This window comes from Ursus americanus, chromosome 24 (assembly GCF_024610735.1).
Source record: "Ursus americanus isolate L20-20 chromosome 24, mUrsAme1.1.p, whole genome shotgun sequence".
Taxonomy (NCBI): Eukaryota; Metazoa; Chordata; class Mammalia; order Carnivora; family Ursidae; genus Ursus; species Ursus americanus.
In genome coordinates, this window is record NC_142150.1 from 45,248,744 (window position 1) to 45,275,917 (window position 27,174).

Consider the following 27,174-nt stretch of genomic DNA (forward strand, 5'->3'; position numbering starts at 1 on the left):
CGAGGCTGGCACATCCCTGTCCCCACGGGCACAGCTGCGGTGGCCCTGGGTGTGCCCCCAGCTGCAGTGGTTCCATCTCTCTCCAGGGCCCTGGCCCAGACCGGCGGCACCGCAAGGCCAGCGACCAGCCCTCTGGCCACAGCCAGGTCACCGAAAGCAGCTCCACACCCGAGTCCTGCCCAGAGCTCTCAGATGAGGAGGACGAGGATGAGGACGAGGAGGAGGAGGATGGTGACTTTATTCCCGGTGAGCCCCCCGGGCCGGCTACTCTGCAGGGTGGGGAAGAGTCAGAGAAGCGCCTTCCCTGGGCAGGTGTGTGGCCCACCTTGACCATCCTCCAAGGGTCCTCCAGCTGGCCTCCCTGAGCCCAGGGGCAGACCAGGTCCCCAGCCCTGCACTCGGAGGGTGCGGCGCCCCCTTTGCCTGGCAGGGGCAGTGTGAGGGGCAGGGCCAGACAGTACCTGTCTGTGTATGACCCTCTGATTTTGCCTCCCATTGCCCTTACGGGCATGCCTGCTGCTCCCGGACTTTGTCCCCGTCTCTATAGTGTGTGAGCTGCGCCTTGCCATTTCTGTCTCCCAGGGCTTATTAGAGGCCAGCTGAGCTTGGGGGTTCCCTCCATGCCTGCCCCTAGACTTCCCGTGTTATTAGCTTCACCTGAAGGCTTGCGAGAGGTGGGGCAGGGGCCCGAGCCAGGCGCAACGCCGGGACCCCGCATGCCAGCTCCCTGGACATGCCAGCTCGTCTGATTCTCTCTCCATCCCCTGTCCTCTGGGTCCCGTGACTGGTGGCCAGATGTCCCAGGCAGCGAGAGCCCGTGCCCTCGGTGTGGGAAGGAGGCACGGCGGCTGCAGGCACTTCACGAGGCCATCCTGTCAATTCGGGAGGCCCAGCAGGAGCTGCACAGGTAAGCCTCGCTCGAGGCCGGGGCACCACGGAGGCCAGGGAGGCCGTGCTTCTGGAATGTCATTCAGAGCTAGAACCCGGAGGGTCTGCAGAGGGTCTGGTGGCATGAGGACAGGAGGAAGGCGCCCAGCTCTGCCCTGGGCAGGCCAGATGGGGGGAGGGGGGAGTTGGGGGTGCCACGCTGTAGAGGGTCCTGCTTGAACGGGATGAGCCGGTGGTGGTTGGGAGCTCCTGAGCTCTGTGCAAGAACACGGTGGCCAAAGGCCCGGAAGTCCAGGCATGGGCTGGAGGAGCCGCGGGTGAGTCAAAGTGAGTCAGCCCCCTGGTACCACGGAGGAGGCTGGCCGTGAAGCAGAGAGCCGGAGGAGCCAGACGCTTCAGCAGACACACAGTGCTACCAGAATCCAGGGTGAGGGTACGAGTGTCCTGGGTGGCCGTAAGATAGTTCACAGATGGGGGTCCGGAGGCCGACGCCCAAGATGCAGGCGTGGGCAGGGCCGGATTCTCCCAAGGCCTCTTCTCCTTGGGTGTGTGGACAGCCGTGCTCTCCCTGGGTCCTCATGGGGTCGTCCACCCGTGCGTGTCTGTGTCCTGATCCCCTCTCCAAGGACCCCGGTCGCACTAGATTAGAGCCCACTCCCATGACCTCGTTTTAACTGAATCGCTTCATGAAAGATCCCGTCTCCAAATAGAGTCACATCTGAGGTACTGGGGGTCAGGACGCCAACATGGGCCTTTTGGGGCTCAGCCCGTTGTAGCAAGAGTAGAAAAGAGGCTGCAAGAGGCCCAGCTACCCCAGCCGTGAACCCCTTTCCCTGGAATCTGTTCCGTGAGGCCCCTGCATGAGCTGTCCATTGAAGGTAGGGATGCATGCCCTGTGTGGGCCCAGCCTGGCTCAGCCGCCGTCCTCCCCTGTCCTTGCAGGCACCTCTCGGCCATGCTGAGCTCCACGGCCAGGGCCAGGCAGGTGCCGGCGCCAGGCCTCCTGCAGAGCCCCCGCTCCTGGTTCCTGCTCTGCGTGTTCCTGGCGTGTCAGCTGCTCATTAACTACGTCCTCAAATAAGACCCTTAGGGGGCAGCTTGGGCATCGCCTGCAGACCTCAGCCAGCCCCTGCCCTCCCTCCCAGGCACCTAGCACTTTCAGCCAGTTCGAGGGGAGGCAGAGAGAGCCGGCAAGCATGGCCACTGTGGACAGAGGGGCCCACGGCGGCAGGAGGACAGCAGGAGGGACCTGGAGGGCCACACAGGCTCCTCTAGGGGAGGTGCTGACCTTCCCTGTGGGACCCTCCACCCAGAGCCGGCCTTAATGCTAAAGCCAAATGCAGCTTTCCTCATGCCTCATGCCCCCAGGGCAACTTGCCCGCTCATTACCAGTCCAGCATCCACTTATCCTGAGGGAGTGACGGAGGTGCGGGTGGACAGCCTGCCCAGGCTTTGCACGGTCATTCCCCAGCAGGGGTGAGCAGGCAGCGTTGGCGGGGCAAGCCAGGAGTCCCAGAGGTTCCAGAGCCGCCTCCATCCTGACATACCGGGCTGTCCTTCCTGACAGCCTGCCCACACTGCCCGAGTCGCGCTGAGACGGGCCTCCCTCAGACTCTGGGGCAGATGGAGCTGCTCTGGAGAGAGCATTTGGATTTTATTCTGCCGCTGTGCTGTGTGGGCGGGACCCTCACCATACATACCAGTGGAACCCACCCCACCTCTCAAAGCCCAGGCGTGGCAAGGGGAGCACGCACACCTGGGCGCAGGTGTGCTTGCGTGGGCAGGGGCGGCAGGGGCGGCTTCCCGAGCCCCGGCATTCCCTGGGGCAGGGAAGCCCAGGTTTGCCACCTTGCTGGGACTGATGCACGGTCTTCCCATTTTACACTTTTTTAATAAACGCAATTGCAATATTTTAGGCAGGCTGAAAGCAGCATCTGGCGTCTTGCCTCTGTTTGTGTCAAGTGCCGCCGTGTGTGTGCGTGTGTGTACGTGTGTGCGCACATGTGAGCACCTGCACATGTCCATGCAGATACATACAGAGCCTTCAACCATGTGGGGGAGGCACCATCGGGGCCCACCGTCCCATTTTCCAGATTTTGCGTCCATGTTCTTATCCCCCCCTGCCCCCTCGCAACGTGGGGACGTGTCTGTGCTCCATGCCTTGAAATAAATAGGCACACACGCTTGGGTTGTCTTCCTGGGGGACTTCTGGAAACTTCCCAGGGAGAGATGGGATGCCAGCAGGGGGCTTTCAGGAGGGGCCCAAGGCCTTGAGGACAGAGAGGAGGGATCCAGGGGAGGACAGGAGGGCAGCATGCAGGCACCCCCTCCCTCCGGGCCTCTCCGGCTCAGCCCCCAGCCTCCATGACAGGGTGGGGCACAGACTGGGCAGAGGAAGAGACAGGTGGGTGCTGCCCCTCCAGGTCCTGTGCCTGCCTTGGGCACACAGGACTCCAGTCTGGTGGTGCCCCCAGACTGGCTTTGGACCCCCGTGTAGAGGCTACCCACTGTTGGAGAATGGGTGCCCTCGAGGTCGTAGCTTTGCGCGTCTTGATAGCAGGGCTGGTTGCTCTGGAGAGGAAACTCGGGGCCACCTCCTCTCAGGGATCCACCCACGTGTGGCCTAACTCACCAGCTCCAGCACCGCGCCCCACGGCAGCCTCAGAATCCCTTCCAGAATTATGTTTATGCCCTTCGTATGCCAAAAGTTATTCTAACTCAACAAGGAAAAGAAGGATGGGTGGGCATCACCCCACGGGAACAGCTGGTCCAATGCCCAGATGGGTGGTTTCAAGGGCGTCACGCAGCACTCGGACATAGTACAAACCTGGACGTGACTTCTGGGTCCTCTGGGTTAATGCTTAGTATACAGACACCGTGGTGATACTCTAGGGTGATGTAGGTGTCCAGGGCTGTGCCTCCCATCCCCCTACGCAGGACTGCCCTTCCTGGCCCCCTTGAAATGTGCCTGGCTTGGCTCCCAGGCCATCGGTGCCAGCCTCGGCTGGGAGGGTGGCAGCGTGGGAGTGCAGGGTGCCCCAGAGGACAATGAGCCTCTGGCCCGCCCTGCCCCCCACGAATCCTAGGGCAGCAGGGAGATGCAGTTCCCCAGTAACTGGGTGATGGTCACCACACGGTGACTTCTCATCTCCTTGGATGAATCTTGCAACTTCTAGGAGCAAGAACTTTCAGTAGAAGCCGGCGGGTCCGGGCAGGACTGGGAGCCACCCCAACAACCAGCAAGTATGGGGGCAGCAGGCCTCTGCCGGCTCCCTCCTGGAGTGTGGGGTCCTTGGCCTGGATGGCATCGTAGGGTCAGGGGATCGCAGGGCGGGGAGGGGGGCCAGGTGGTGAGTCCAGGGGCCTGGGTAGGCATGACTGTTGCCATCCACTCAGCAGGTCCTCTGACCTCTGACCCCTGCTGAGCCCTCAGCAGCAAGCGTTCCCATCCCTCTTCCACAGATGAGGAAGCCAGGCTGCAGACATTCGAGACACCCCAATACTCATGAGACGGTCGCTCCCCATTCCTCCAGTCCTATCCCCTCACTCTGCCCGCGCCCCCCACACTTGCCACGGGTCCTGGAAAATACCCATCAACGTTCTGTCCCGTTTGTGTCGGCGAGATGCCCCCTCGACTCCGGAGACAGGACCCACAGCCTGCAGGACTGCGGGACGGTTGCATGCGTTGGGGTTTTTTTTCTTCATGACTTTGCTTTTACTGTGGTCAAACAACCTAACCGAATTTTCCGTCTGGCCCGGCGCCGAGGGCACGTGCGGTACCTTGTCGCACACCCATCCCCGCGCTCCGACGGCAGAACTCTCCGTCTTCCCGAACTGAAGCGCAGTCCCCAGCAACCACTAGCCGCCCCCTCCCCACGACGTGGCCGGGCTCCCTGCTCGCTCGCCCGCCCACGTGTGCGCTCCTGCTCTCAAATGAAGGAAGAAGAGAGAGCCCGGCGGGAGCGGGGGGCGGACGGGCGCCGCTGAGCAAGGACCCGGATGAGGTGGCCGCCCCCTTCCAGGATCGGGAGCTCTGGCTCCGAGCCCACGGCCGGCGCTTGGAGATGACGTTGCCCTTTACGTCATTGCACGGCCTTTTAAGGAGAGAATGGGCGTCGCCTGCTGCGCCGCGCCGGCCACTGACGGCTAGCCTGGCCCCGTGGCGGCAAATTACGGCTGGGCTCCGCCCTCCACACGTGTTGGGTCCCGCCTCTCCGGAATCGGGGGTGGGGGTGGGGGTGGGGGTGGGGCACGCTCCCATAAATAGAGCCACGCCTGAACCCGCCCTCAGCTGTTCCAGTCTGCGGCAGCGATGGGATGGTTGCGGAACTGTCTCTGGTGTCTGTGCGCCCTGTCGCTGATTCGCGGAGCCCCGGTGAGCAGTGGAGCCGCGGTGAGCAGTGCGGGGCGGCGAGGAGAGGCCTGGGGAGGTGGACGGCTGCTGAGACCGCCGGGGAGGCGCACGAAGCTGCCGGGAAAGCGCACGGAGCTGCCGGGAAGGCTCACGGAGTAGCGGGGGAGGGGAACGGCGCGGCCGGGGAAGCGCGTGGAGCGGCCGGGAAAGCGCACGGTGCTCGTGTGGAGCGGTCAGGAAGGCCCCCGGACGGTCGCGGAAGGGTGGGGGGGGGGGTAATACGGGCAAAGATTGGGGGCGGTGGAGGGGGAGCAGGGTAGGGTGGGGGCGGGGTAGGGTAGGGGCGCCGGAGGCGGCGGGGCGGCCGGGGCGCTTAGACCGGTCCCGGAGACGCTGCAGGCCCGGGCATGCCGGCAGCGGGCAGGGAAGGGATCCGGACGTCCGCGAGGGGCCCGGGAGGGGTCGGGCAGGCAGTGCAGGCCGCGCGCGTTCCCTCGGTCGCGCACGGAGCCAGGTCTTTGCTGGGCCTTAGGTCCTTCTGCCCGGGACGTGAGTCATCGCTGTCGAGTACGCGGCCAGCCAGCGCTCGGAGTTCACGGTGGCTCCAGACTCGCGAGCGAGTTTGCGAGTCTCCGGCCGGGCTTCGGTGATTCGGACTTTCCGCGGAGCTGCAGGAGCGCGCACAGACCGGGAAATGGCGCGGGAAGGCTGCGGGGAGGGCTGCGGGAAGGGGAGGGAGGCTACGCGAATTTTCGGAGGAACTCCTTCTTGGATTTGCTAGGAATCACCTTGGCTGTATTTTCAGCTCCCCCCGCCCCTGCCCACCCCGCGTTCACGCAGAAATGGTTTCGTGCAGAGATTGTTTCATTACATTAGGGCAAATGATAGTATTTGATCACGTTTCCGAAAAGCTCAAGCAGAGAATCAGATTGCGCTGACGCGGAGTGTTAGCGTCAAACCACAGTGTGCAAGTGTGAGTTTCACTGCTCCCGGAGCGCGCTCAAAGTCGGGCTGGGGGCTCCAGGCTGCGTCCTCCTCCTTCTGCCTGTAAAGGACAGGAGGCCCAGGCTCTCCACACCCAGCGATTTGCTGACTTTCCTGGAGGCCAGGTTGGCTATGGCGTTGCTGTTTTTCTCCCCTGAAAAGGACGTCTTTTCTGCTTTTAGTACTTTTTTTTTTTTAAGATTTTATTTATTTATGTGACAGAGAGACAGCCAGAGAGAGAGGGAACACAAGCAGGGGGAGTGGGAGAGGAAGAAGCAGGCTCCCAGCGGAGGAGCCCGATGTGGGGCTCGATCCCAGAACGCCGGGATCACACCCTGAGCCGAAGGCAGACGCTTAACGCCTGCGCTACCCAGGCGCCCTGTTATTAGTACTTTTATTTTCATTTACTTATTTAAGTTTTCTTTTATTTCAATTCAATTAATTGACACTGGTGTATTATTAGTTTCAGAGGGAGAGTTCGTGATTCATCAGTTGCATATAACACCCCCTGCTCATTACATCAGGTGTCCCCCTTAATGCCCATGCCCCAGTCACCCCAGCCCCCCACCCCCTCCAGCAACCCTCAGTTTGTTTCCTAGAGTTAAGAGTCTCTCATGATTGGTCTCCCTCTCTGATTTCATTTTATTTTATCTTTCCCTCTCTTCCCCTATGAGCCTCTATTTTGTTTCTTAAATTCCACATAGGAGTGAGATCATATGGTCATGGTCTTTCTGGTTGACTTATTTCACTGAGCATAATACCCACTGGTTCCATCCATGTCCTTGCAGATGGTAAGATTTCCTTTTTTGATGGCTGCGTGATATTCCATTGTATAAATACCACATCTACTCTATCCATTTATCTGTCGATGGACATCTGGGCTCTTTCCATAGTTTGGCTAGCGTGGACATTGCTGCTATAAACATTGGGGGCAGGGGTCCCTTTGGATCACTACATTTGTATCTTTGGGGTAAATAGTAGTCCAATTGCTGGGTCCTAGGGTAGCTCTATTTTTAAGTTTTTGAGGAATCTCCATACTGTTATTTAATTTTTAAAAAGATTTTATTTATTTACTTATTTATTTATTTTTAAAGATTTTATTTATCTGAGAGAGAGAGAGCGTGAGCAGGGGAGGAGTAGAGAGAGTGGGAGAAGCTGAGCAGGGAGCCCTCCGCGACACTGGATCCCCGCACTCCAGGATCACAACCCAGCCAGAGGCAGATGCTTGAGCTGCTGAGCCACCTGGGCACTCCTTGATTTCTTTGACAGAGAGAGAGAGCAGAGCAGGGGGAAAGAATTCAAGCAGATTCTGCGACCTGACTGCATAGCCCATCACAGGGCTCGATCTCACGACCCTGAGGTCACGATCTGAGCCAGAACCAAGTCGGATGCTTAACCGACTGAGTCCCCCAGCGCCGCTGATTTAGTGCTTGTGAATAGTGGTCAGGTTGTCTATTGAGGTTGGTTGTGGCATTCCTGGGTTCAGTCCAGTCTTGGTGTTTTAGTACCTAACACCTTCTTAGAAGTGCCCTCCCCCCGGGGGCTGCCTGCTTCTGCCCACGTATTTGCCAGGTGTACATAAGCACATTGTTCCAGAGCAAGTTCAGAATGAGATCTGCCAGGGCCGATGGCTTGTCATTTTCTCTGCCGTTGTCACGTTTTCACCTGCCACTCTGGCAGCTCCCAGCTTCCTGGATGGGGGAGCCTCTTGTGCCCTGTAGTCAAGCATGTCTGGTGATGTCTGCGAGACCACCTTGCCATGCTGAAAAACTTGATCCAGAGAGACTTTTCTTTCTTTTTCTCCTTTTTTACTGTGAATTGCATTATTGTTTGTGGCTAACCTTGCACCGTGTACATACACCACGTCTTCCTCATCTGTTCCTCTATCATCTGTGGACTGTGGCTGCTTCCATGTCTCGGCTGTTGTAGACAGTGCTGCTGGGAACGCGGAGGTGCTTGTGTCTCTTCAACTTGGGGAGGTTAAGACTCAGACGTTGAGTTGCGGGGTCGTAGGGCAGTTCTACTTTTAGTTTCCTTAGGAACGTCCATACTGTTTCCCAGAGGAGCTGCCCTAATCTACCTGTATTCCCACCAACAGCGCGGGAGGGTTCCTCCCAACACTTGCTGTGCCTTGTCTCTTTGATCCCAGCCATTGCGACAGGTGTCAGGTAGTATCTCATTGTGGTTTGAATTGCATTTCCTGATGCCGAGCGATGTTGAGCTTCTTTCCCCGGGCTTGATGACATCTGTGTCTTCTTTGGAAAAATGTCTACTCGGGTCCGCTGCCCGTGTTGTGACCTGGTTGTTTGTTTTTTGTTATCGAGTCGCGTGAATTCTTTGTCTGTTGTGGATGTTAAGCCCTTGCTGGGTATATCGATGGCAAGTAGCTTCTCCCTCGCGGTCGATTGCCACTGCATTTCGACGATGGTTTCCTTCGCTGTGCAGAAGCAGAGAGCCTTTTATTCCGGGAACCTTGGTCCTGCATCAACTTGTGTTGCTTGGTGCTTATTCAGGGGCCGTAGTGCCATCAGCTCCTTGTCATACATGCTGAAGCTTTAGGGCGGGGAGCCCTTGGAATCTGCACCTTCCGGACATAGTCTGCCAGCCTCTCTGGGAGGGAGCAGGGCAAATGCCTCTCTTCTCCTCCTGTGGCTGCGTTATAGCCGCTGGGCTCAGGGTTCTCGGGGCCCCTTGCAGGACCTTTTCAGAGCAGGCAGGTAGTGGGTGACTCCTCCACGGTCCCTCCCAGGACCTTGCACTGTGTGAGGCTGGGGTTGCCGGGAGGGAGGTGCTCACTTCAGATCCGTGGCGTGTTCTTGTTCACTCAAGTGTTAGCTCCTTGTAGGCTCTCCAGGGCTTCCCCGCTCGAGTCTGGGGGTCCGCCAATGCTGGATGGTTGTGGCTGCCACGTGGCATTGCAGTTCCTTAGGGATTTCTTGGCACAGGAGTGAAGGGGCTGTGGAGGGGACTTGGAGCCTGAGGGGCTGCTGGCAGGAGCCTGAGGGGAGCGCGGAGAGCAGGGGGACCCCTGGGTGGGGTGAGCCCCGTGGGGGTGGGGGCCTTGCTGCTGGTAGGTGGGCCACTGGTGGGAACATGGGGAACCCTCAGTCATCTGCAAGGGAGGTGCCTCCTGGAGGAGGTGAGTCGGGTCTTGTGTCTGGTGTAAAATTATGAAGGCCCCTAAAACTCAGGTCCTGAGGTGAATCGTATTTTCACGTGGTCTTTTTGAAGAAGGAAAAATCCATGCCAAAACAATCCGTGCTGAAATGGACACATTTCAGATAAAGACAGAATGGGACCCTGTGCTTGGCCTGAGCCTGACCACCCGCTTCACGTCCTGGTATCCCCCTCCGATGCCAGAAAACCTTACTCTCGGGAGCTGGCAGCCGTCTGCTGATTCAGTTTTTTAAAGTATTGCATCATGTAGTTTCATCATGGTTGCTGAGTTTGGGGTTTGGGGGGGCTTACGTTTTGCCCCACCCTTGTCCTGGGCCTGGGTGGTCAAGGCACATAGGAAGGGCCCCCAGCATGCCACCAGCAGTACAGCTGAGACCACCCACCCTCCCAGCCCTGCTGTCCTTCTCCGGGGGGGGGGGGCACGGGGGGGGGACACACCATGTTCTGGCTTGCCTAGGGCTGGGTACTGGGCAGAACCCAGGGTGGAGTTGGGGAGACAGAGGGGGTGGGGCGGGGGTGGGGCGGAGGCAGGTGAGCCTGACTAGGGAGTGGCTGGGGGCAGGACATGACTTTTTTACTGTTCTTTGCCACTTGGAGAGTCCCCTTGCTGAGCCTGTGAGCCTCCGTCAGACAGAAGGAAATGGCTTCCAGGATGTTCTTGATAGGCTGAATTCCAGAAAGGAAAGCCGCTTTCCTCTTGTTTTGAGATTTCGTTTTTCTTTTTTAGAAGGTTTTTAACTTTTCCGGTTTCATTTCCACTTTTGCACTTTTGAAGTTAGCAAGATAGTCCCGATGGTTGTGCAACAGTGTCAGTGGGCTGCATGCCGCCGTATTGTACACTTACAAATGGTTTCTCTTGAGTGCTGTGCATGTCAGTCCGATAAAAAGGAAAAACGGTACCCTCAAAATACCAAAAACAGCCAACAACAAACTCCCACAAACTAAAATAGCACAGGCTAAGAGCACTAGTAGTGACCCTGCACACCTCTGGGGGCGGGGGGTGTCTGCACTCCACGTTCAGAACCATGGCAAACATGGAAGCAGGTGTTGTCCTTGGTCCCCAGACTCCCTTCAAGTCACCTGCTGTCCCTCCCCTGTCCTCAGGCCGAGTTGTTCTCAGTCTGTCTTCTCTTCCATGATCTTCACATGCTTGGAGAGTGCTGACCTATCTTTTGGTAGAATGTTTCTCAGTTTGGGTCTATGAGCTGGCTTTTTGTGAATCAATTGAGGTTCGGCATTTTTGGCAAAAATACCATAGAGTTGACTTTGTGTGCTTCCAACTGCACCATCTCAGAAGACACCTGACCCAGGACATGGGTTTGTTCCTTCACTGGCGACGCTGACTTTGGTGAGAGTTCCGGTGGTGGTTGCCAGGTGTCTTCAGAGGAAAGTTAGTATTTTCTCCCTCCGTAACTAGCAGATATCTTGAGGGGAGTTGCCTTTGAAACTATGTAAATATTCTGTTTTCCCAGCAGCTTTCATTCAGGTGTGTGCACTCATCGATAGATTGTTGCCTGAAACAGTTGAAACTGTGGGGTCCGCAGGGAGTTTTCTTCCTTAAGCCCATCTAAATATGTTTTTGTAACTTTTTGTTTTGCCCAGGTTAAGTAAGATGTAACCTAAACCAATAAAAACTAAAAATGGAATCTCATCAGTTTTCATGGGAAGGGAAGAAAAGGCATGTGGAGACGAGGAATAAAGGAAGCAAAAGCCAGAAAAGAAGGAAAATGGAATCAGAGAGAAAATGGGATATTAAAACACAACATAAGATTGCAGAAGTCAACCAAAATACTTGGGGGTTGGTCCGGCACCTGCGAATAGGTGGAACTCATTTCCGAATGATCGGTTTTATGTAGAAGGGAAAATCTGGTGAGGTGGCGTTTTCAGAGCTCTGCCTGAAAGGAAGTAGCATGGCCGCGTGGGGAGCGGACGGGGCGAAGGTGGATGGCAGGCTCTTCTGGTCTGGAGATAGCGGGAGTGGCATCAGCACAGTCCCTCAAGCGAGTCCTGCCATTCTGCGCATGCCAGGAGCTGCAGCGAGTAGCCGCTTCGTGGTTACAGACGAATGTTATTGAGTGGGCAGGTGCAGAGCAGAATTCAGCCAACGGCGGGGGTGCTCGGTGGTACCCCAGCGGTCATGCAATCGCTCCATGCAGCCGAGCAGCCTCAAAATACAAACAGCAGAAACTGACGTGATCGGTGAAATCTACAAACCCACCGACTTGGTAGGAGGTGCTACTCTCCCTCAAACCCAATAGAGGAGCAGAAAACAATCAGGAAGGATGTGAACAATTAGGACCCCATCCAGAGCGGGCTTTAGTGTGTGTGCACCCAGGTCGCAGGTGCACGCACTCAGATCCCCCCTCCAGCCAGCAGGAGACGTGCTTTCTTGACACGTGTGTAGCTGCTGAACAGATGAGCGAAAACAAACACAGATCTCGGGGCGCCTGGGTGGCTCAGTCCTTTCAGCGTCCAACTCCGGTCACGATCTCCGAGTCGTGGGCTCCGAACCCCTTGTCGGTCTCCCCACTCAGCGGGGAGACTGCTTGGGATTCTTTCTCTCCCCCCCCGCCCCCCGCACTTTCTCTGAAATAAATAAATCTTTCCAAAAAAGCAGTATCAGTCCCGAAGGATTCCGTGCAGGCCGGGCCAGTAGGTTAGACAGCAACAGTAGGAACAGTGGACCTGCCCACATGTGTTGGGAAACGAAAGAACATTTCCCCAGAGTAACATGCTCCAGATACGAAGTCCAAAAGCACAGAGATGCCATAGGAAGTTCCCAACATGCGCTCGCCCAACAAAGCTCACCCCCCGCCCCCCCCCGCCGTGAGGTGGCAGGTGGCTGCCCGCCTATCGGCCGACATGCATCCAGGTAGAGGCCGTGTGCGGCTCCGTGTGCAGCAGGCTTCTCTTGATGACCCCCACCTCCTTTTCTGCTCGAAGGTGCCCCTGCCGGGTGCTGAGCCCAACTGCGGCCCGGAGGAATACAAGCCTGACGGTCTCGGCCTGTGCTGCAGGAAGTGCCCGGCCGGTGAGTCCCAGGGTGTCTTCTAGAGCCTCGCGGGCCGGCCCTCCTCAGCTGGCGAAGGGAAGCTGTGGGTGCTTGGAGCAGAGCTAGAGGCTGGCGCTGGAGGCTGGGTGGGGAGACCCCCGCTGGTCAGGTGGGTGGACCTCTCCTTGGCAGCCAGCCACCCCCTCTGGGCCCCCACTGTGGGGGACTCTCGTGGGAACAGGGCCGTGGGCTTGTTTTGTTGGGAGCGGTGCCTTCAGGAAGATGGAGGACAACGTGAGGGTGCACGGCCAGGCCGGATACTCCTAGCTGCCCTCCCGCTGGGGTGACCGAGGAAGGGGGTGCCTAGCGGGGCGGGGACGACCACTGTCCTCAGGCACAGCGTGTCCACGGAGCCTTATTCCCCTGTCTGACGATGATCTGAGTGAGCCCCACAGGGCAGGTGGGGGCCGCAGCCTCAAGCGCCTGCTCTGCCCCCCGGCCACGCCACCTCACCTCCTCTACACTCTCAGACAGGTGTGCCCACACTATCAGTGAGAGTGCTTCGCGGATCTCCTCTTTGCGGGGGCCAACCCCATACCACTACCCATCAGCACCCGCGTCCCCCACCCCTCGCCCACTCTCCTCCAGTGCAGGGCTCCCGTTCTGGGCACCGAACGTCCACACCTGGACCACTCAACCCACACGCTCGCCCCACACCTGTATATACAGCAGGCGTGTGTGCGTCCACACCTGTGCACACCTGCACACGCACACAGCTCACGTGGGCACGAGTTACGTGCTTCTGCTGGAAACCTTGTGAACTCAGCCTGTGTGCAAAATGCGGGTCGAGACAGGCTCCTCGCAGCAAGGTGTGATTGGCTCAGCTAGAGCGTTTGCACGAGGCAGCCCACCCCTGGGGGGTCCTCTGGGACTGGTCAGAGACCTCTGTCTCTGGACCTCCAGTGTGCCCTGTAGATGAACCGGAAGCTGTCCAGCCCACCCCGGGGAGCTGGGGTGAACACACAGACGTTGTCGGGCTCTCGGGGGGCTCCCGTGTGTGTGCTCAAAACCATCCGCTGACGTGCGTTCCAGGAGTGGTTGAACACCGCGGGCACCACGTCCCCAGGGGCTGTGTGGCCAAGCGTCAGCCCAGAACATTCCAGGGAGATAGTGGAGAGGGCTGGTCCCCAAGTAGAAGCCTCCGGGGTGGGGTCGGGTCTGTTCTGGGCCCCCACCTCACCTCTGTGTCCCCCCCCTTCACAGGCTTTCATGTCAGCAGACACTGCGGTGTAAACCATGGCATGCCAATATGTGACCCATGCGAACCCGGAAGCTTCCTCACGTACCCAAACGGGGAGACCAGCTGCCAGCCGTGCGCTAAGTGTCGGGAGGGTAAGTGCGCTACAGTCCGGCACAGTGGGATCCTTGGATTTGAACACATAGCCCCCTTCGCCTCAGCTATCGACATTGCCCCAGAAGGAGTTATGCACAAGGACAGAGCTGCCAGAGTGCCAGTCACGAGGCGTTCAAACCATGATGATGTGCGCCTGTGGTTGAAGTACCAGGCTACCCAGAGTCAGGACTGTAGATGCTGTGTGCAAGAATGATCTCCAGAAGTTTGTCTCCGTGTCTGTGTGTGGGCCACAGAGGGTTTGAAAGATGGAATTGTTTTAAAAAGTACCATTTCTATTAGCAAAGACAAACTAAGATACTTTGAGGTGAATGTAGCAAAGGGTGTATAAAATGTTTATGTGAACAAACAACATGTAAGAAGCCCTGCATATGCAGAGAAATACAAGCTTATATGTGAGAAGACGCTACGGTCTGAGGATGTCAGTTCTCCGTGAAAGGATTTGTAGATTCAGTGCATTCCCAGGAAAAGTCCCAACAGGACCTACCGACTCATCGTGCTGTATAGTTTAAATACACAGTTTTTATTTAAAATAAAAAGTAGCCGCAACAGGTTTTTCATGAAATCGGATGAGCTGACAGTTGTCCAAACACTCAGGGAAGGAAAGAGCGCACCGTCTCTCCCCGGTGTAATGAGTCAGTGCAGAGAGACAGAGGGACGGCGTGATGTTTAGGTGTGGGTGGACGGCTGGGCCAGTGGAACAGAGTGGACAGCCCGTGAAAGGTCACGTGTGGCCCGGTGACCGAGCCCTCCACAGGAGCAGGGGCGGCATCTCCAGCACAGACCGCCGGCCGCCGATAGAGCCGGTGCCCGTGCAGGACGCAGGCCGGAAGCTCCCGCCATGCACACAAGTCCATTCCCAGATGCACCCCAGGCCGTATGTGAAAAGTCGGGCTATAAGAGCAAAACATAAAGAGTGTTCATGTCCTCGAGGCAGCGGAAAAACGTCCTACGGGGGTCTGAAAAGTCATAAACCATACAAATGAGGTGGGTACGTGTGACTGCGTTCAATCGACCGACTTCTGTTCATCGTAAGACACCCACGCTTGGAAATTAAGCCATGAAGTGAGAGAACGTACTTATGATACAACTCACCCACGTTCACATCCAGAACCAGCAAATCAATAAGGAGTGTGAAAACACACTTGACTTACGTGGAGGGACAGATGCACCCAAGAAGATGGGACATACCCAGCCAGGAAACGTGTAGAAAGCTTGGAGTAGGTGGACAGACGTACTGTCCTAGCAGACGGACAGCGTTCTGGCGTGGGGGCCGAGGGGAGCGAGGACTCACCCCCAGGCACGCGTAGGAGGGCGTCCACTCTGGAAACAGTCTTGGCAGAGTTGGTGAAGTTGAAGATGGGCCAAAACCTCTGCCCGCCCTCCCCATGTCCTGATCCGGACTCGGCCAGTCCCTTGCCCGTGTGTGCTGAGAGCTGGGGAAGGGTCTGCAGTAACGTACAGCCAGCAGCAACCCCGAGGTCCACTGATGGAGAGTTGGGTCCCCGGAGGAGCACGCTGTGGGACCCGGCCCAGTGTGGGGTTCGCGGCGTGAATCGGCCCGAGTTGTGTCTTGCCCAGCGCGTCCAGTCTCAGGAAGAGCGAGAAAGTAGTGACGGGCTGTGGAGTGCTGAACCCGGGCTGTGGGTGGGACGTGGTCCCCAGAGGGGCGTGTGGTCCTCTCTTGTTATCCTCTGTATCTGGAATGTTGTTGCTGGTCTCAAGCCCGGAGGAAGGGCTCTGGGGGTGGTCATCAGCACGGCCATGGTGGATATTGCTGGCCTGAGGAGGGGCCCTTCTGTCTCTGAGGTTTTACTCACTTGGCATCCCTGGCGATGCTGTGCTCTTCTCTGTGGGGCAAACAAGGTGAACGGGACCAAAGGGGTGGTTTCTTAGCAGGTGGCCCTGGGCCCTCACCAGAATTCAGGTGTGAGGTCTGGCTATTGGCTCCTCTTCGCCCCTGTTTAGAAGGCCGTGGAGGGGGAGGACAGTTCCCATGCAAGGTGCTTGGCGCAGTCTGGTATGGGCGGGGACGGTCCATTCCCCCGGCGCTGACCCTCAGCCCTCTCCTTTCAGACCAGGAGATGGTGGCTGCGTGCACGCGGACCAGCAACCAGCAATGTCAGTGCAAGACCGGGAGCTTCTACTGCGACTCCCCAGACTGCACGGAGAGTTGCTACCGGTGTCGAAGGTGCTGGGGGCTTGGGTGTGGGCTCCCCCCCCCCCGTATTCACAGTACCAGACCCTAAGTCCCCAGCAGTGGTGGAGACGGTCCAAACACGGGCAGCGATGAGTCCCTGAGGGGCAGAGGGCGTGGGAGGGGTCCGGTCTCCGGAGCAGAGGCCCAGGGAGGGGAGGAGGCTAGCCAGCGAAGGTTCCGGGGGAAGTGAGGTCGAGGCAGGTGGAACGGCAGCAGAGCGGCACGGCCACAGCATCGTGAGCCTCCTGTGGCTCCGTGACAGGGCCACAACGGGGCGGTGTGAAAACCAACAGAGGTGTGTTCTCTCACAGTTCTGGAGACCGGCAGTCTGAATCCAGGTGTCAGCGGGGCCGTGCTCCCTCCGCAGACTCTAGGGGAGGACCCTGCCTCGCCTCTTCCAGCCTCTGATGTTGCCGGCACTCCTCGGGGCTCCTTGGCTTATCCTCCATGTCTGCCTCTGTCTTTTCGAGGTCATCTTCGCGCGTGTGTGTGTCTCTGTCTTCCCGTGGCCTCCTCTCTGTCTCATACACACTTCCCTCTTGTAAGGACAGCAGTCTAGGATGGAGGCCCACCGTAGTCTGGTGTGAGCTCCTCCGTCATGAGAGCATCTCTGCACACACCCTTCTGAGGTTCCGGGTGGGCACGGGTTTTCGGAGGACCTTCTGGGGACGCTGACGGTGGCAGAGGCACGTTGAAGAAATAGCTCATGTTTGTGAGGCACGTTGTAAACTGATAGGACTCAGACTGTGCTGAACGGTAGTTTCCTGTAGCTGCAGGTGCAAAGTAGGGACTGCTTTCAGGTCCAGTTCGATCAAGGCTCTGGCTACTCTGCATTCGCTTGCATGTCCCCTCTTCCATGCGCTTCACCTTTGGGTAACTTCTTTCTCGATGGAGATCGAGGTGCAGCTACCGCAGGCCAGTCCTCACAGCCACATACAGCGCTACCCAGAAACAGAGAGGCTTCCCCCACCCACCCTCCCCGTGTGTCACAGAGCCTGGGACAGAGCTTTACTCTTCAGTGAGCCACTTTGGGCCAGACAGCCGGGGAGATGCCAGGCAGTGACGGCCTGAAGGCTGGCAGGCCATCGTGGGAGCTGGGGCTCCTCCTAACCCCTGACCTGCGGGTGGTGAGAAGAATGTTTGGGGCTGCGTCCAGGCAGGGGGGATAATGCTCCGGGTTTCCTCCGTCTTCCAGATGTTCTGGCGCTACCCTTCGGCTCTGCAATGCCACAAGTGATACAGTCTGTGACACAGAGCCTGGTCCAGAGGCCCCAGGTAAGAGACGGATGCCCTGTCTTCCATCCAGGTCCACAGACCTTTCCCGTGAAGGTGAGGCGTTGAGGCTTTGCAGGCCTGGGTGCCCTTAAAACTTGCAGGAATAGACAGGGGGCTGGATTTGGGTCATGGGCCACGGTTCACAGACCTCTGAATCCTTGGTGACACGCTGAGGCTCCTGTCCTTGGCACGCGCCGGGCCGCGTGGCCGACAGGGCAGCTCCCTGCTGGCGTCCTGCCTGGCGTCCAGCGCCCCGCGGAGCGGGTGGGGGGGTGGAGTGGCTGGCTTCCGTGAGGCCTGCGGTTTTCTCCCGGTGAGTGAGCACCTCTTCCGTCTCTCCTTTCACGGGATCCCCAAGGCCAGGCCGGGTCCGTGCCTTGAGGGGCGCTCCGCTGGGTCCCAAGACTTTGAGGCAGGTGCAAGCCCGGAGCAGAAGTGAGCCCCAAGGCTTTGGGCCTCTTGTGCCGAGTGTCCTTGCGAGACGCATGCCTGTTATAAGCTGACTCGTAGGCGGGTTTCTTTCTCAGATTTGACAGAGCGGACCCCTGAGCAATGTGGTGCGAGGGGCTCCGATTCTCTGCGGGGTCCAAAATCCACAGGGAGCCTTTGATTCCCCCAAGAGTTGAACGACTAGCAGGCTCCTGGTGAGTGACGTCTCCGTGGCCACACGGACGGTTGATCAACTCCTTTGTCGTATGTGAATTGTGTCACATATACCGAAAGTGGTATTGAGGAGATCGTAAGGAGGTGCAGACGCGGTGACGGTACCGTACTGTATTTACGGGAAAACTCCGCACGTGCGTGGACCCTGGTAGTTGAAGCCTGCGTTGTCCTGAGGGGTTGGCTGTATGCCTAGAGGGTGGCGGTGACTTACAGAATTTCGGTACAGTCTCTTTGTGTCGCGAGTGTCTCCTCGGGGGGGCGGGGGGGCTGCCTTCTTAACTGTTGCTCAGGAGTGTTGGAGGACACGCCCTTCGTGTCCATGGGGTCCCTTCACCGCTGCGTCCCGTGCGGTTGGGCTGAACGCTCAGGGGTGTTGGAGGACACGCCCTTCGTGTTCATGGGGTCCCTTCACCGCTGCGTCCCGTGCGGTTGGACTGACGCTCAGGGGTGTTGGAGGACACGCCCTTCGTGTTCATGGGGTCCCTTCACCGCTGCGTCCCGTGCGGTTGGACTGACGCTCAGGGGTGTTGGAGGACACGCCCTTCGTGTTCATGGGGTCCCTTCACCGCTGCGTCCCGTGCGGTTGGGCTGAACGCTCAGGGGTGTTGGAGGACACGCCCTTCGTTTTCATGGGGTCCCTTCACCGCTGCGTCCCGTGCGGTTGCTGCTCGTGTGTCCTGTGTGAGAAATCTTTCCTCACCTCGAGGGATGCTGTATGGTTTTACCTTTCGGATTTTGTTCTACAATGAACCGGCAAGGTGTGGGGTAGGAGCTCAGGGCTCGCGGTGTCTTTCCTGTCTGCACATACTCGTGAACCAGGATTGTGTTTTGCAAAGACATTCCCTTCCAGCTGCAGCCAGTGTCCGTTGGTTGGAAAGCGAGCATCTCTGTGTGAGGCTGTCGTCCTGTCCCGTCTTGGGCCGCGTCCACCTTTCCAGCGGGCCCTGACGTCTGAGGCACAGGCTCCCCTCACTCTTCCCCCAGATCGTCCGGCTGCTGTGGGACGTTGGGGGTCCTTTTATGCTGCAGCGTTGGCTTGTTGATTTCCACACAAGATTTTGAGTCGTGTCACTTGCACTTTTAAAGGATATTTGAACAGCAGAGGTTGAAGAACCCATTAGGAAGGGCCTCATCTGCGCATGAAGGAAGTCTGCATGAGACAGTGGCATCACTTGAACGATTTGCCCCATGGTCCGACCCACCCAGCCCCGGCTGCCGACGCCCATGACATCAGGGCGCTGACCATCCAGGCTCTAATGGGCCTGCCCTGCCTCCTGCGTCCGTGTGTCCATATGTGCTGTCCCTGCCGTGATGTCACCACGGTGCAGCCAGACACCCGAGTGGTTATAGCAGATGTTCCCCCGGGTGGACCTGCCCAGTCGCTCGGGCCCCCATGGGTGGGCCTTGCTGCAGTCGGGAGTGGCCGGCCTCTGCCTGCTGCTGCTGCAGGTGCAAATCCCAGGCCCCGTCCTGGGAAACCAGGCCCTCCAGCCGCTGTCCTGGGCGTGCGGACCTCCTGCTGCTTCCAGCCACCTGAGCAGAATCCCACGTCCTCTCAGTCCGGGGTCCTCGTCTGCGACGCAGGAAGCCTGAGCCTCTGCTGCCTCCCTCTAGGGACGGTCACGATGATGACCAGCGGGAGACGGGGCTTGGGGCCCGGAGTGACCGCCGTGCTGCCATCCCTCCCGGAGCGGGGATTTTCTGTCGCCCGTCACTTAAGTGAGAAAAGCGTGCCTGACCCTGCCCCACCGTTCTCTGTTATGTCTCCTTCCAGGAGAGAAGAAATCCCAGTATGTGTCCGGCTACATCGTCGCCGTCGTCATCGCCGTTCTCCTTTTCCTCATCATTTACTGCTGTAAAGGGCAACGGAAATTAGCGCCAGGTCCGTCCTGGGAAGGCAGCGTAGCAACCGCCTCAGGAGATCCGGTGGGGAGGCCTGGGGGTGGGGGGTCCCCGATGGGGCTTTTGAGATTAAAACACAGCTGTGTTCATTGTCTCAGTCTCCTGTCTGAGCTCGGGGTCTGCCGCCTGCTCCGGACTCAGGTCTTAAGACCCGCATCTCTGGTCAGCTGGCTGGAGACACCGTGTCCGGGGCTCTGGAGGCCAAGGGGCAGGAGAGACTGGCGCTGTGTCATCGTGGGGGTGCCCGGAGGGAGGCAGGGCTACTGGGTGTGGGGAGAACACCGAAGAAGCTCAGCCCCTGTGCTCACCCCCTGTGCTCCCTCCTGTCCTTACCTCCTGTGCTCACCTGTTGTGCTCCTCGCAGGTGTGTGGCCTCACCAGTGGCTGGTCCGCTTCTGGAAGGGTAAGGTGGCTCTTTCATATGTTCACAGCAGTTTCTCGCCTCACAGAAGTCATTGTCCCCACTGACACCGGTTCTGTTCCTTTCTCTTCTTGTTGGTCTTCAGGACGGGCAGAAGGACCAGGCAGCACTGTACGTATTGCCGTGCGGTTTCCCTAACGGGCGTGGCGGGCCGTGGCCGCAGCCGAGTCCCAGAAGACATCCCGGGGGTGGGTGCGCGGGAGCCCCTGAGCTTCAGCCCCGTGTGCTCCCGCCTTACTGGAGCCCTAGAATGTGCTGGAAGAAGGCTTACGTTCTGCCGGTCGGGGCCAGAGTGGAAAGCGAGGCACAGCGGGGCAGAGGGCTCCGCGCGAGCGTCCCGGGCTGCGTAAGCAGGGCAGGGCGTGCTGGGGACCGTGAAGCAGTAGAGCGTGTAGCCCCCAGCTCTGCGGGCCGGAGTCTGGCATCAGCCGCGCGGGGTGGCTCTTTCAGAGGCTGTGGGGAGGGCCCTTCCTGCCTCTTCAGTCAGGCTGGAAACCCCGGTTGATCTAGGGCTGAGCGTCTGTGTCTCCGCGTCAGCCTCCCGGAGGACGCTGCCCACTGGCGCGGGCTCACGGTGGTGCAGCGTGAGCTCCTGCGGTCAGGCCCTGCTAGCGGGCACAGAGCTCAGGGCGTGGAGCCCCAGGCACGACACGCGGGTGCTGCGGTTGGGTCCCCGACCACGGCCGTAAAGCACGTGGCACCACGGAGCCAGTCAGATGAATCGTTCCCGTCATGGGGGGGTGTCCAGAAGTGCTCCCACCACAGTGTAGACTGTTAAGTGCAGTAGCGTTCTTTCTCACACCCTACTTAAAAGATGCTCTACTGCCGGGGCTCCTGGGTGGTCTGACTCTGGATCTCAGCTCAGGTCTTGATCTCGGGGTCGTGAGTTCAAGCCCCAGGTTGGGCTCCATGCTGGGCACAGGCTCTACGTGGCATGCGGGACACTTTATTGCTAATGAGTGCTCCCCGTCATCTGAGGTCCCAGCACGTTGCACAGGTCACGCACAAATACAGTCCTCACGAATCAGTTACGCACTGGGCAGGTAATACCAGAAGGTGACCTGGAGACAGAGCGAGCAGATGCCGTGGGGAAGATGGCGCCCCCAGCCCGCTCAAGGCAGGGTCGCCACAGACCCTCCACCTGTGGGGAAGCGGTAGAACGCGGTCTGCCTGTGTCTTTGGGGGGCCACTTTCAGCCCCCCACAGGCTTGGGTTGGGGGTCTTGGGACTCCCCCCCAGGAGTTGGTGGCAGAGTGGGGAGCTCACCCCATGCGCTGTTCTCCAAAATTTCCCATTTTCTGTCTCCCCATGAGGCACGGGTGTTTCCCCCAAGCAGTGGCTCGGGGGTACGTGGGCTTCGTGCCCGAGAGACACGACCTTGTTCTTTACCACAGATTTGCCGTCAGCACAGTGAGTCGCTGCTGCCCTCGAATCCTGAGAGGGACGGGCCAGACCCTGACTTAGAAACGTCCTCGTCGTGTCACCAACTGGAGGAGGACAGCGCCGCCTTGCAACCCGAGCCCGGTCCCCAGCCGGGCCCCTCAGAGGAGGCGGAGGAGGGTGCCGCGCTGCAGCAGATGGTGGTCGGGGCGAGCCCCGCGGCCCCAGAGCAGGCGCTGTGCGCTGTGGCTCTGGCTGCCCCTGGGCCGCAGGACCAGCCCGCGGCGTCCCTGTCCCTCAGGGCCCTGGAGCAGGTACATGACCCGTCTGGGTGGGCGTGAGGAACGGCAGCTTCTTGCTTATTGAGCACCTGCCGTGTGCAGACGCCGTGTTCAGTGCGGACGGGCGTGCTTTTGCACAAGTCCTGTACGCGTGTCCTGGGGCGGCTTCCACAGCGGGCTGTGTGCTGTCTCCACGTCCTGGAGGCTGCAAGTCCAGGGACAAGGTGTCGGCTGGGCTTCTGCTGAGGCTGCGAGGGCCATCGGGGCCAGGCCTCTCCCTCGGCTGCTGCTGGCGTCTGGCCGTCTTCGGGGCTTTGTGGAGTGTGGAACCGTCACCCCGGCCTCCGTGTCCGTCTTCACGGGGCATCTCCCTGTGTGTCAGTCCATATCCTGATTTCCCCTTATCCTGAGGACACCAGTCCCGATGGAGTGAGGCTGACCCTCACGACCTCGTCCTAACTCCTTGTCCACCAAGGCCCTGTTTCCAACCATAGTCACGTGCAGAGGTGGGGACTTCAGCGTCCGGGGTTACAATTCTGCACATAGGAGCCCCAGTGCACCTGCTGTCCGAACGGGCTGTGACACCGAGGTGGGCACAGAGGCCCAGAGAGCGTCCTTGTCCAGGTCCCGTGGCTGCGAAGCAGCGGGACCGAGGAGGCCGGACACCACAGCCTCCCGAGTGCGTGGCGGTCTCACATCGGCCAGCACCTCCATGTGCCAGCCGCGGCCTCTGCCTAGCAGGGGCGTCGGGGGGAATGGCGAGTGCACACACCACCCTGGATGGACCGAGCGGGCTGGGCTCGTTCTGGGGGGAGCCACGGTCCCCATCCTCTGTGGTGGGGCAGCGGGCGCTGTCCTGCGTGTGCCCCCTGAATAGGGTTTGACGAGAGCCGACTCCTGCTGCGTGGTCTGGGGAGTAGGGCTCTTCGGGACGAGGGGAGAGCGTGTGCATCAGAGGGACAGAGTCAGGGTTTGGGAAAGGACAAGGCCCCGTGTCTGAATCCTAAAGGCAGGGCACGGGGGAGGATTTGAGGGACAGGGTCCCATGGAAGAGATGGGGGCTCCTGTGGTGCATGTCATGGCCCCCGTGCTCCCCTGGTGTGGGCGTGGAGGTTGCAAACTCTCCTTTGGAGACTGGGTTCCTGGGCCGAGTGCCCGTAGGCATCACTGCACGGAGAGCCCCCGACTTTCTTCAGCTTCCCCGCCGGCTCAGAGTCGAGTCCGTAGAGAAGTTAGGACCCTTGCCATCTCAGCGGGAGGCCCGCAGTGTCCCTGTCGGTCTATGCCACGAGAGCACCTCTGTTCTTAGCCTGTCTTACGGCCGCGCAGCCCCTGCCACCACGGGGAGGCACGTGCGGGTATGAGGCCGAGCTGGGGTCTGGAGGCGCGGGCCTCGTGCCCGCAGTGGGTGGCCTGACGCTGACGGGGAGCCTGACGTTAAGCAGGGGGCAAGCGGGCGTTGGAGCTGCTGCTCACGGGCCGTCTGCATTGGCATTGGCCTCCGCTAGGAGACCGTCCTGATGCCCATCTAGTGTTTCTTGGTGCATCTGTGTGGACAGGTGTGCTCTCTGTTCGTAGTACCTGGAGCACAGCGGGTCACCCCAGGTGACACAGTCAGCGGGCACCTGCCCGCCCACCCGAGCAGGGGCTCCTGTGCTGCCTCCACGTCCTGGGCGTGTCCTGGGGGAGCGTGACTCGGGGGACACACGTGGGCTGTGAGCTCTCGGCCACCCGTGGTGGACTCCCTGAACGCCTTCTTCCCCATGTGGAGCCTCCCCTGCCCCCACCCTGCTGCCGCCTCAAACCAGACTGTGGTTCTGTTTCCGCCACACGGTTCTTCCTTCTCCTGCAATGCTCTTTTCTTCTCTCCACAGGAGTATGAAACTAACTATTTTGTGAAAGATTCGTCCAATGAAGGTACGGAATCTGAATCAGTCGTTTGTAGGGACCGTTAAGGCTTCGTCTCGTTGGCCTGAGTGCCAAGTCCTGGTGTCCTTGGTTCTGAGAGGGGGACGCCTGCCTGCACAAGGCCGCAGGGCCGTCTGTCAGCCCGACGTGCACTTTCTCGCACTCAGGGGTGACACTAGGGGAACAGCATTTGTCCAACAGTTTTGTGGGGTTCACAGACCTGGAGTACCGCTTTGATTGGAGGGTGCGTTCGTGTTTTTAAGGAGAAATAATTGGGGTAGGAATACTCATTCCAACCCTCGACGGGTAGGCCCCCTCTTGGCTAGGACGCTGTGTCTTGCTGGCGTTCTTGGAGGATTCTCGAGACCTGCTACGTGACAGGTGCTTTTTGGTTTCTCATCTTCGCTCCCAGCTCTGCAAGACCACCTGCTGGACAGGTTTAAGAACATGGCATTCTGAAACCCCGAGAGGTTACAAAACTTGCCCCAGGTCTCAGATCCTGACCATGGTCCCCAGCCAACGCCAGGGGGCCTTCTCAGTCCTGAGGTGTCTTACAGCCTCTCTCTGGGTCAAGGGACAGAAGAAGGGCAGGTGACCCGCAGTGGACTGCAGATCCCATGCAGCTCCCCACTTTTCTGCATCCTTGGCTCCTTCTCCCAGACTCGAGCAATGAGCCACAGGCAGGGCAGGAGCCATGGCCCCACTCAGTCTCCCCGCCCCGGGACCCGAGTTCTGGGACATCAGCGGGTTTCGCACAGGACCCCCCACCTCCTGGGTGTGGTGTACTGGCCGGTGCCCAGGCCCAGGGGAAGCTGGAGACACCTGCGACCGCACCCCTGGGGAGCAGCGATAACAGGTGCCACAGGCGGTCCTCCCAGAACTGTCAACAGCCCTCCTCTTTGTTTTTACTTTCTTCAGGCAGGATCTACTATGGATTTGAAGAACGGATTTCCGATAAAGACTGGAAAACATTTATGAGGCTTGTCGGCCTGGAAGACATTGATATTGAGAAATGCGAACGTGAAAACCGTAACGATGTGACGGAGCAGCATCACCAGATGCTCCTGAGGTGGAGAACCCAGCTGGGCCGGGGAGCGTCTGTGTTTAAACTGTTCGCCGCCCTCCATAAGATGCAGCTGCATATGCATTTGGAAAATATCATAAACGGGTTACTTGCGGAAGGCATCCTGGGCAGACGTGGGGACACCTCAGATTACACTTCTGGCTTGGGGTTACGCCCCCCTCCTGGTTCCTGCTGTGTGTGTTCCTGTCGTGTCCCTTTGGGGGCCACGAGGGCATCCCCTGCAGACCTCGGCCAGCCCCCGACCTCCTGCCCAGGCACCACCACTTTCAGCCAGCCCAGGGGAGGCAGAGAGAGCCGGCAAGCATGGCAACTGTGGACAGAGGGGACCACGGCGCAGGAGGACAGGAGGAGGGACCTGGAGGGCCACACACGCATCCTGAGGCACAGGGCTGTCCTTCCTGACAGCCTGCCCACGCTGCCGGAGTCGCACTGAGACGGGCCTCCCTCAGACTCTGGGGCAGATGGAGCTGCTCCAGAGAGAGCATTTGGATTTTATTCTGCCTCTGTGCTGTGTGGAGAATGGGTGCCCTCGAGGTCGTAGCTTTGCGCATCTTGATAGCAGGGCTGGTTGCTCTGGAGAGGAAACTCGGGGCCACCTCCTCTCTGGGATCCACCCACGTGTGGCCTGACTCACCAGCTCCAGCACCGCGCCCCACGGCAGCCTCAGAATCCCTTCCAGAATTATGTTTATGCCCTTCGTATGCCAAAAGTTATTCTAACTCAACAAGGAAAAGAAGGATGGGTGGGCATCACCCCACGGGAACAGCTGGTCCAATGCCCAGATGGGTGGTTTCAAGGGCGTCACGCAGCACTCGGACATAGTACAAACCTGGACGTGACTTCTGGGTCCTCTGGGTTAATGCTTGGGTATACAGACACCGTGGTGATACTCTAGGGTGATGTAGGTGTCCAGGGCTGTGCCTCCCATCCCCCTACGCAGGACTGCCCTTCCTGGCCCCCTTGAAATGTGCCTGGCTTGGCTCCCAGGCCATCGGTGCCAGCCTCGGCTGGGAGGGTGGCAGCGTGGGAGTGCAGGGTGCCCCAGAGGGCAATGAGCCTCTGGCCCGCCCTGCCCCCCACGAATCCTAGGGCAGCAGGGAGATGCAGTTCCCCAGTAACTGGGTGATGGTCACCACACGGTGACTTCTCATCTCCTTGGATGAATCACCAGCAACTTCTAGGAGCAAGAACTTTCAGTAGAAGCTGGCGGGTCCGGGCAGGACTGGGAGCCACCCCAACAACCAGCAAGTATGGGGGCAGCAGGCCTCTGCCGGCTCCCTCCTGGAGTGTGGGGTCCTTGGCCTGGACGGTATCATAGTAGGGTCGGGATCGTGGGGCGGGGAGGGGGGCCAGGTGGTGAGTCCAGGGGCCTGGGTAGGCATGACTGTTGCCATCCACTCAGCAGGTCCTCTGACCTCTGACCCCTGCTGAGCCCTCAGCAGCAAGTGTTCCCATCCCTCTCCCACAGATGAGGAAGCCAGGCTGCAGACGTTCGAGACACCCCAATACTCATGAGACGGTTGCTCCCCATTCCTCCAGTCCTATTCCCTCACTCTGCCTGCGCCCCCCACACTTGCTCTGGGTCCTGGAAAATACCAATTTTTTGTCTCTCTGGATTAGCCTATTTGGGACATTTTCTATAAATGGAATCATACAACAGGTGGCCTTCTGGTCTGGGTTCATTCTGGGGATGTTTTCAGGTGCCCCCGTGTTGTGGCAGGACTGTGCTTCCTCCCTTTTGTTAGAAGTGGTGGGGGTGGGAAGTAAAATATCCCCTAAACTCAGAAGGCACTTTGAGACCAGAAATCCGAGCTGGCCACCCCACACAGTTTATTCAGTTTGCTCAGGGTGGAGGGGGGTCGAGCAGACGACGGCCTCGCTGAACACGACGGAGGCCAAAGACAGGTCAGTGTCGTCCATACTGCTGCACCCTCTTGTGTGTGTGTAGAGTGTTGGGTACCACATTTTACTCCCTCATGTCGCCTGTGACGGACGTTGGGGCTGTAACCCCTTCTCGGCTGTTGTGAATAGTGATGCTGCGAACATCCGTGTACAAACTCGGGTGTGGGTGCACGTGTTCACTGTGATACATCCATTGTTCATCGACATAAACCCTCCCTCTGGCTCTAAGTCCTTCTACCCAATGTGCTGTCACACCTCTTCTGACTATGACTTGTCAAAAAGTGTGAAAACCAAAAAAACCCTAAGTCCTGTGCTGGATGATATGTTGGAACATAAAACACTTTCTATTTGA

The 27,174-nt window shown here is 58.9% G+C and overlaps 2 protein-coding genes across 6 annotated transcripts in view; both read left to right on the top strand.

Moving 5' to 3' along the window:
- The window catches only part of OSBPL5 (oxysterol binding protein like 5), a 55,179-nt gene extending 52,361 nt beyond the window's left edge, over positions 1-2,818 (top strand). For 2 of the 4 annotated variants that reach the window (XM_087855116.1, XM_045775796.2), the window contains exons 20-22: positions 87-246; positions 796-907; positions 1,831-2,818. In XM_087855116.1, coding sequence (XP_087711242.1) covers positions 87-246; positions 796-907; positions 1,831-1,969 — 411 coding nt within the window. In that variant the 3' untranslated portion in view covers positions 1,970-2,818. Of the gene's footprint in view, positions 1-86; positions 247-795; positions 1,322-1,830 lie in introns of all 4 variants that reach the window. The other 2 variants (XR_015721481.1, XR_015721480.1) reach the window with 2 other exon arrangements.
- A 2,350-nt stretch (positions 2,819-5,168) lies between these two features.
- Positions 5,169-27,174, top strand: LOC123796208 (tumor necrosis factor receptor superfamily member 10B-like). 2 transcript variants are annotated; one of them, XM_087855117.1, is made up of 11 exons: positions 5,169-5,281; positions 12,347-12,434; positions 13,659-13,787; positions 15,883-15,997; positions 17,202-17,281; positions 19,719-19,826; positions 20,211-20,249; positions 20,353-20,378; positions 21,662-21,961; positions 23,803-23,845; positions 24,755-27,174. In XM_087855117.1, the coding sequence occupies exons 1-11, from the start codon at positions 5,201-5,203 to the stop codon at positions 25,351-25,353; spliced, it is 1,608 nt and encodes a 535-aa protein (XP_087711243.1). In that variant the 5' UTR covers positions 5,169-5,200; the 3' UTR covers positions 25,354-27,174. The 2 variants fall into 2 exon arrangements, with proteins under 2 accessions (XP_087711243.1, XP_087711244.1); XM_087855118.1 differs by having other exon boundaries at positions 5,169-5,263.

Coding starts and splice junctions, on each gene's coding strand:
- LOC123796208 (XM_087855117.1), top strand. CDS start 5,201: ATGGGATGGTTGCGGAACTGTCTCTGGTGTCTGTGCGCCCTGTCGCTG. Junction 15,998..17,201: donor AGTTGCTACCGGTGTCGAAG/GTGCTGGGGGCT, acceptor TCCGTCTTCCAG/ATGTTCTGGCGCTACCCTTC. Junction 20,379..21,661: donor CAGAAGGACCAGGCAGCACT/GTACGTATTGCC, acceptor TCTTTACCACAG/ATTTGCCGTCAGCACAGTGA.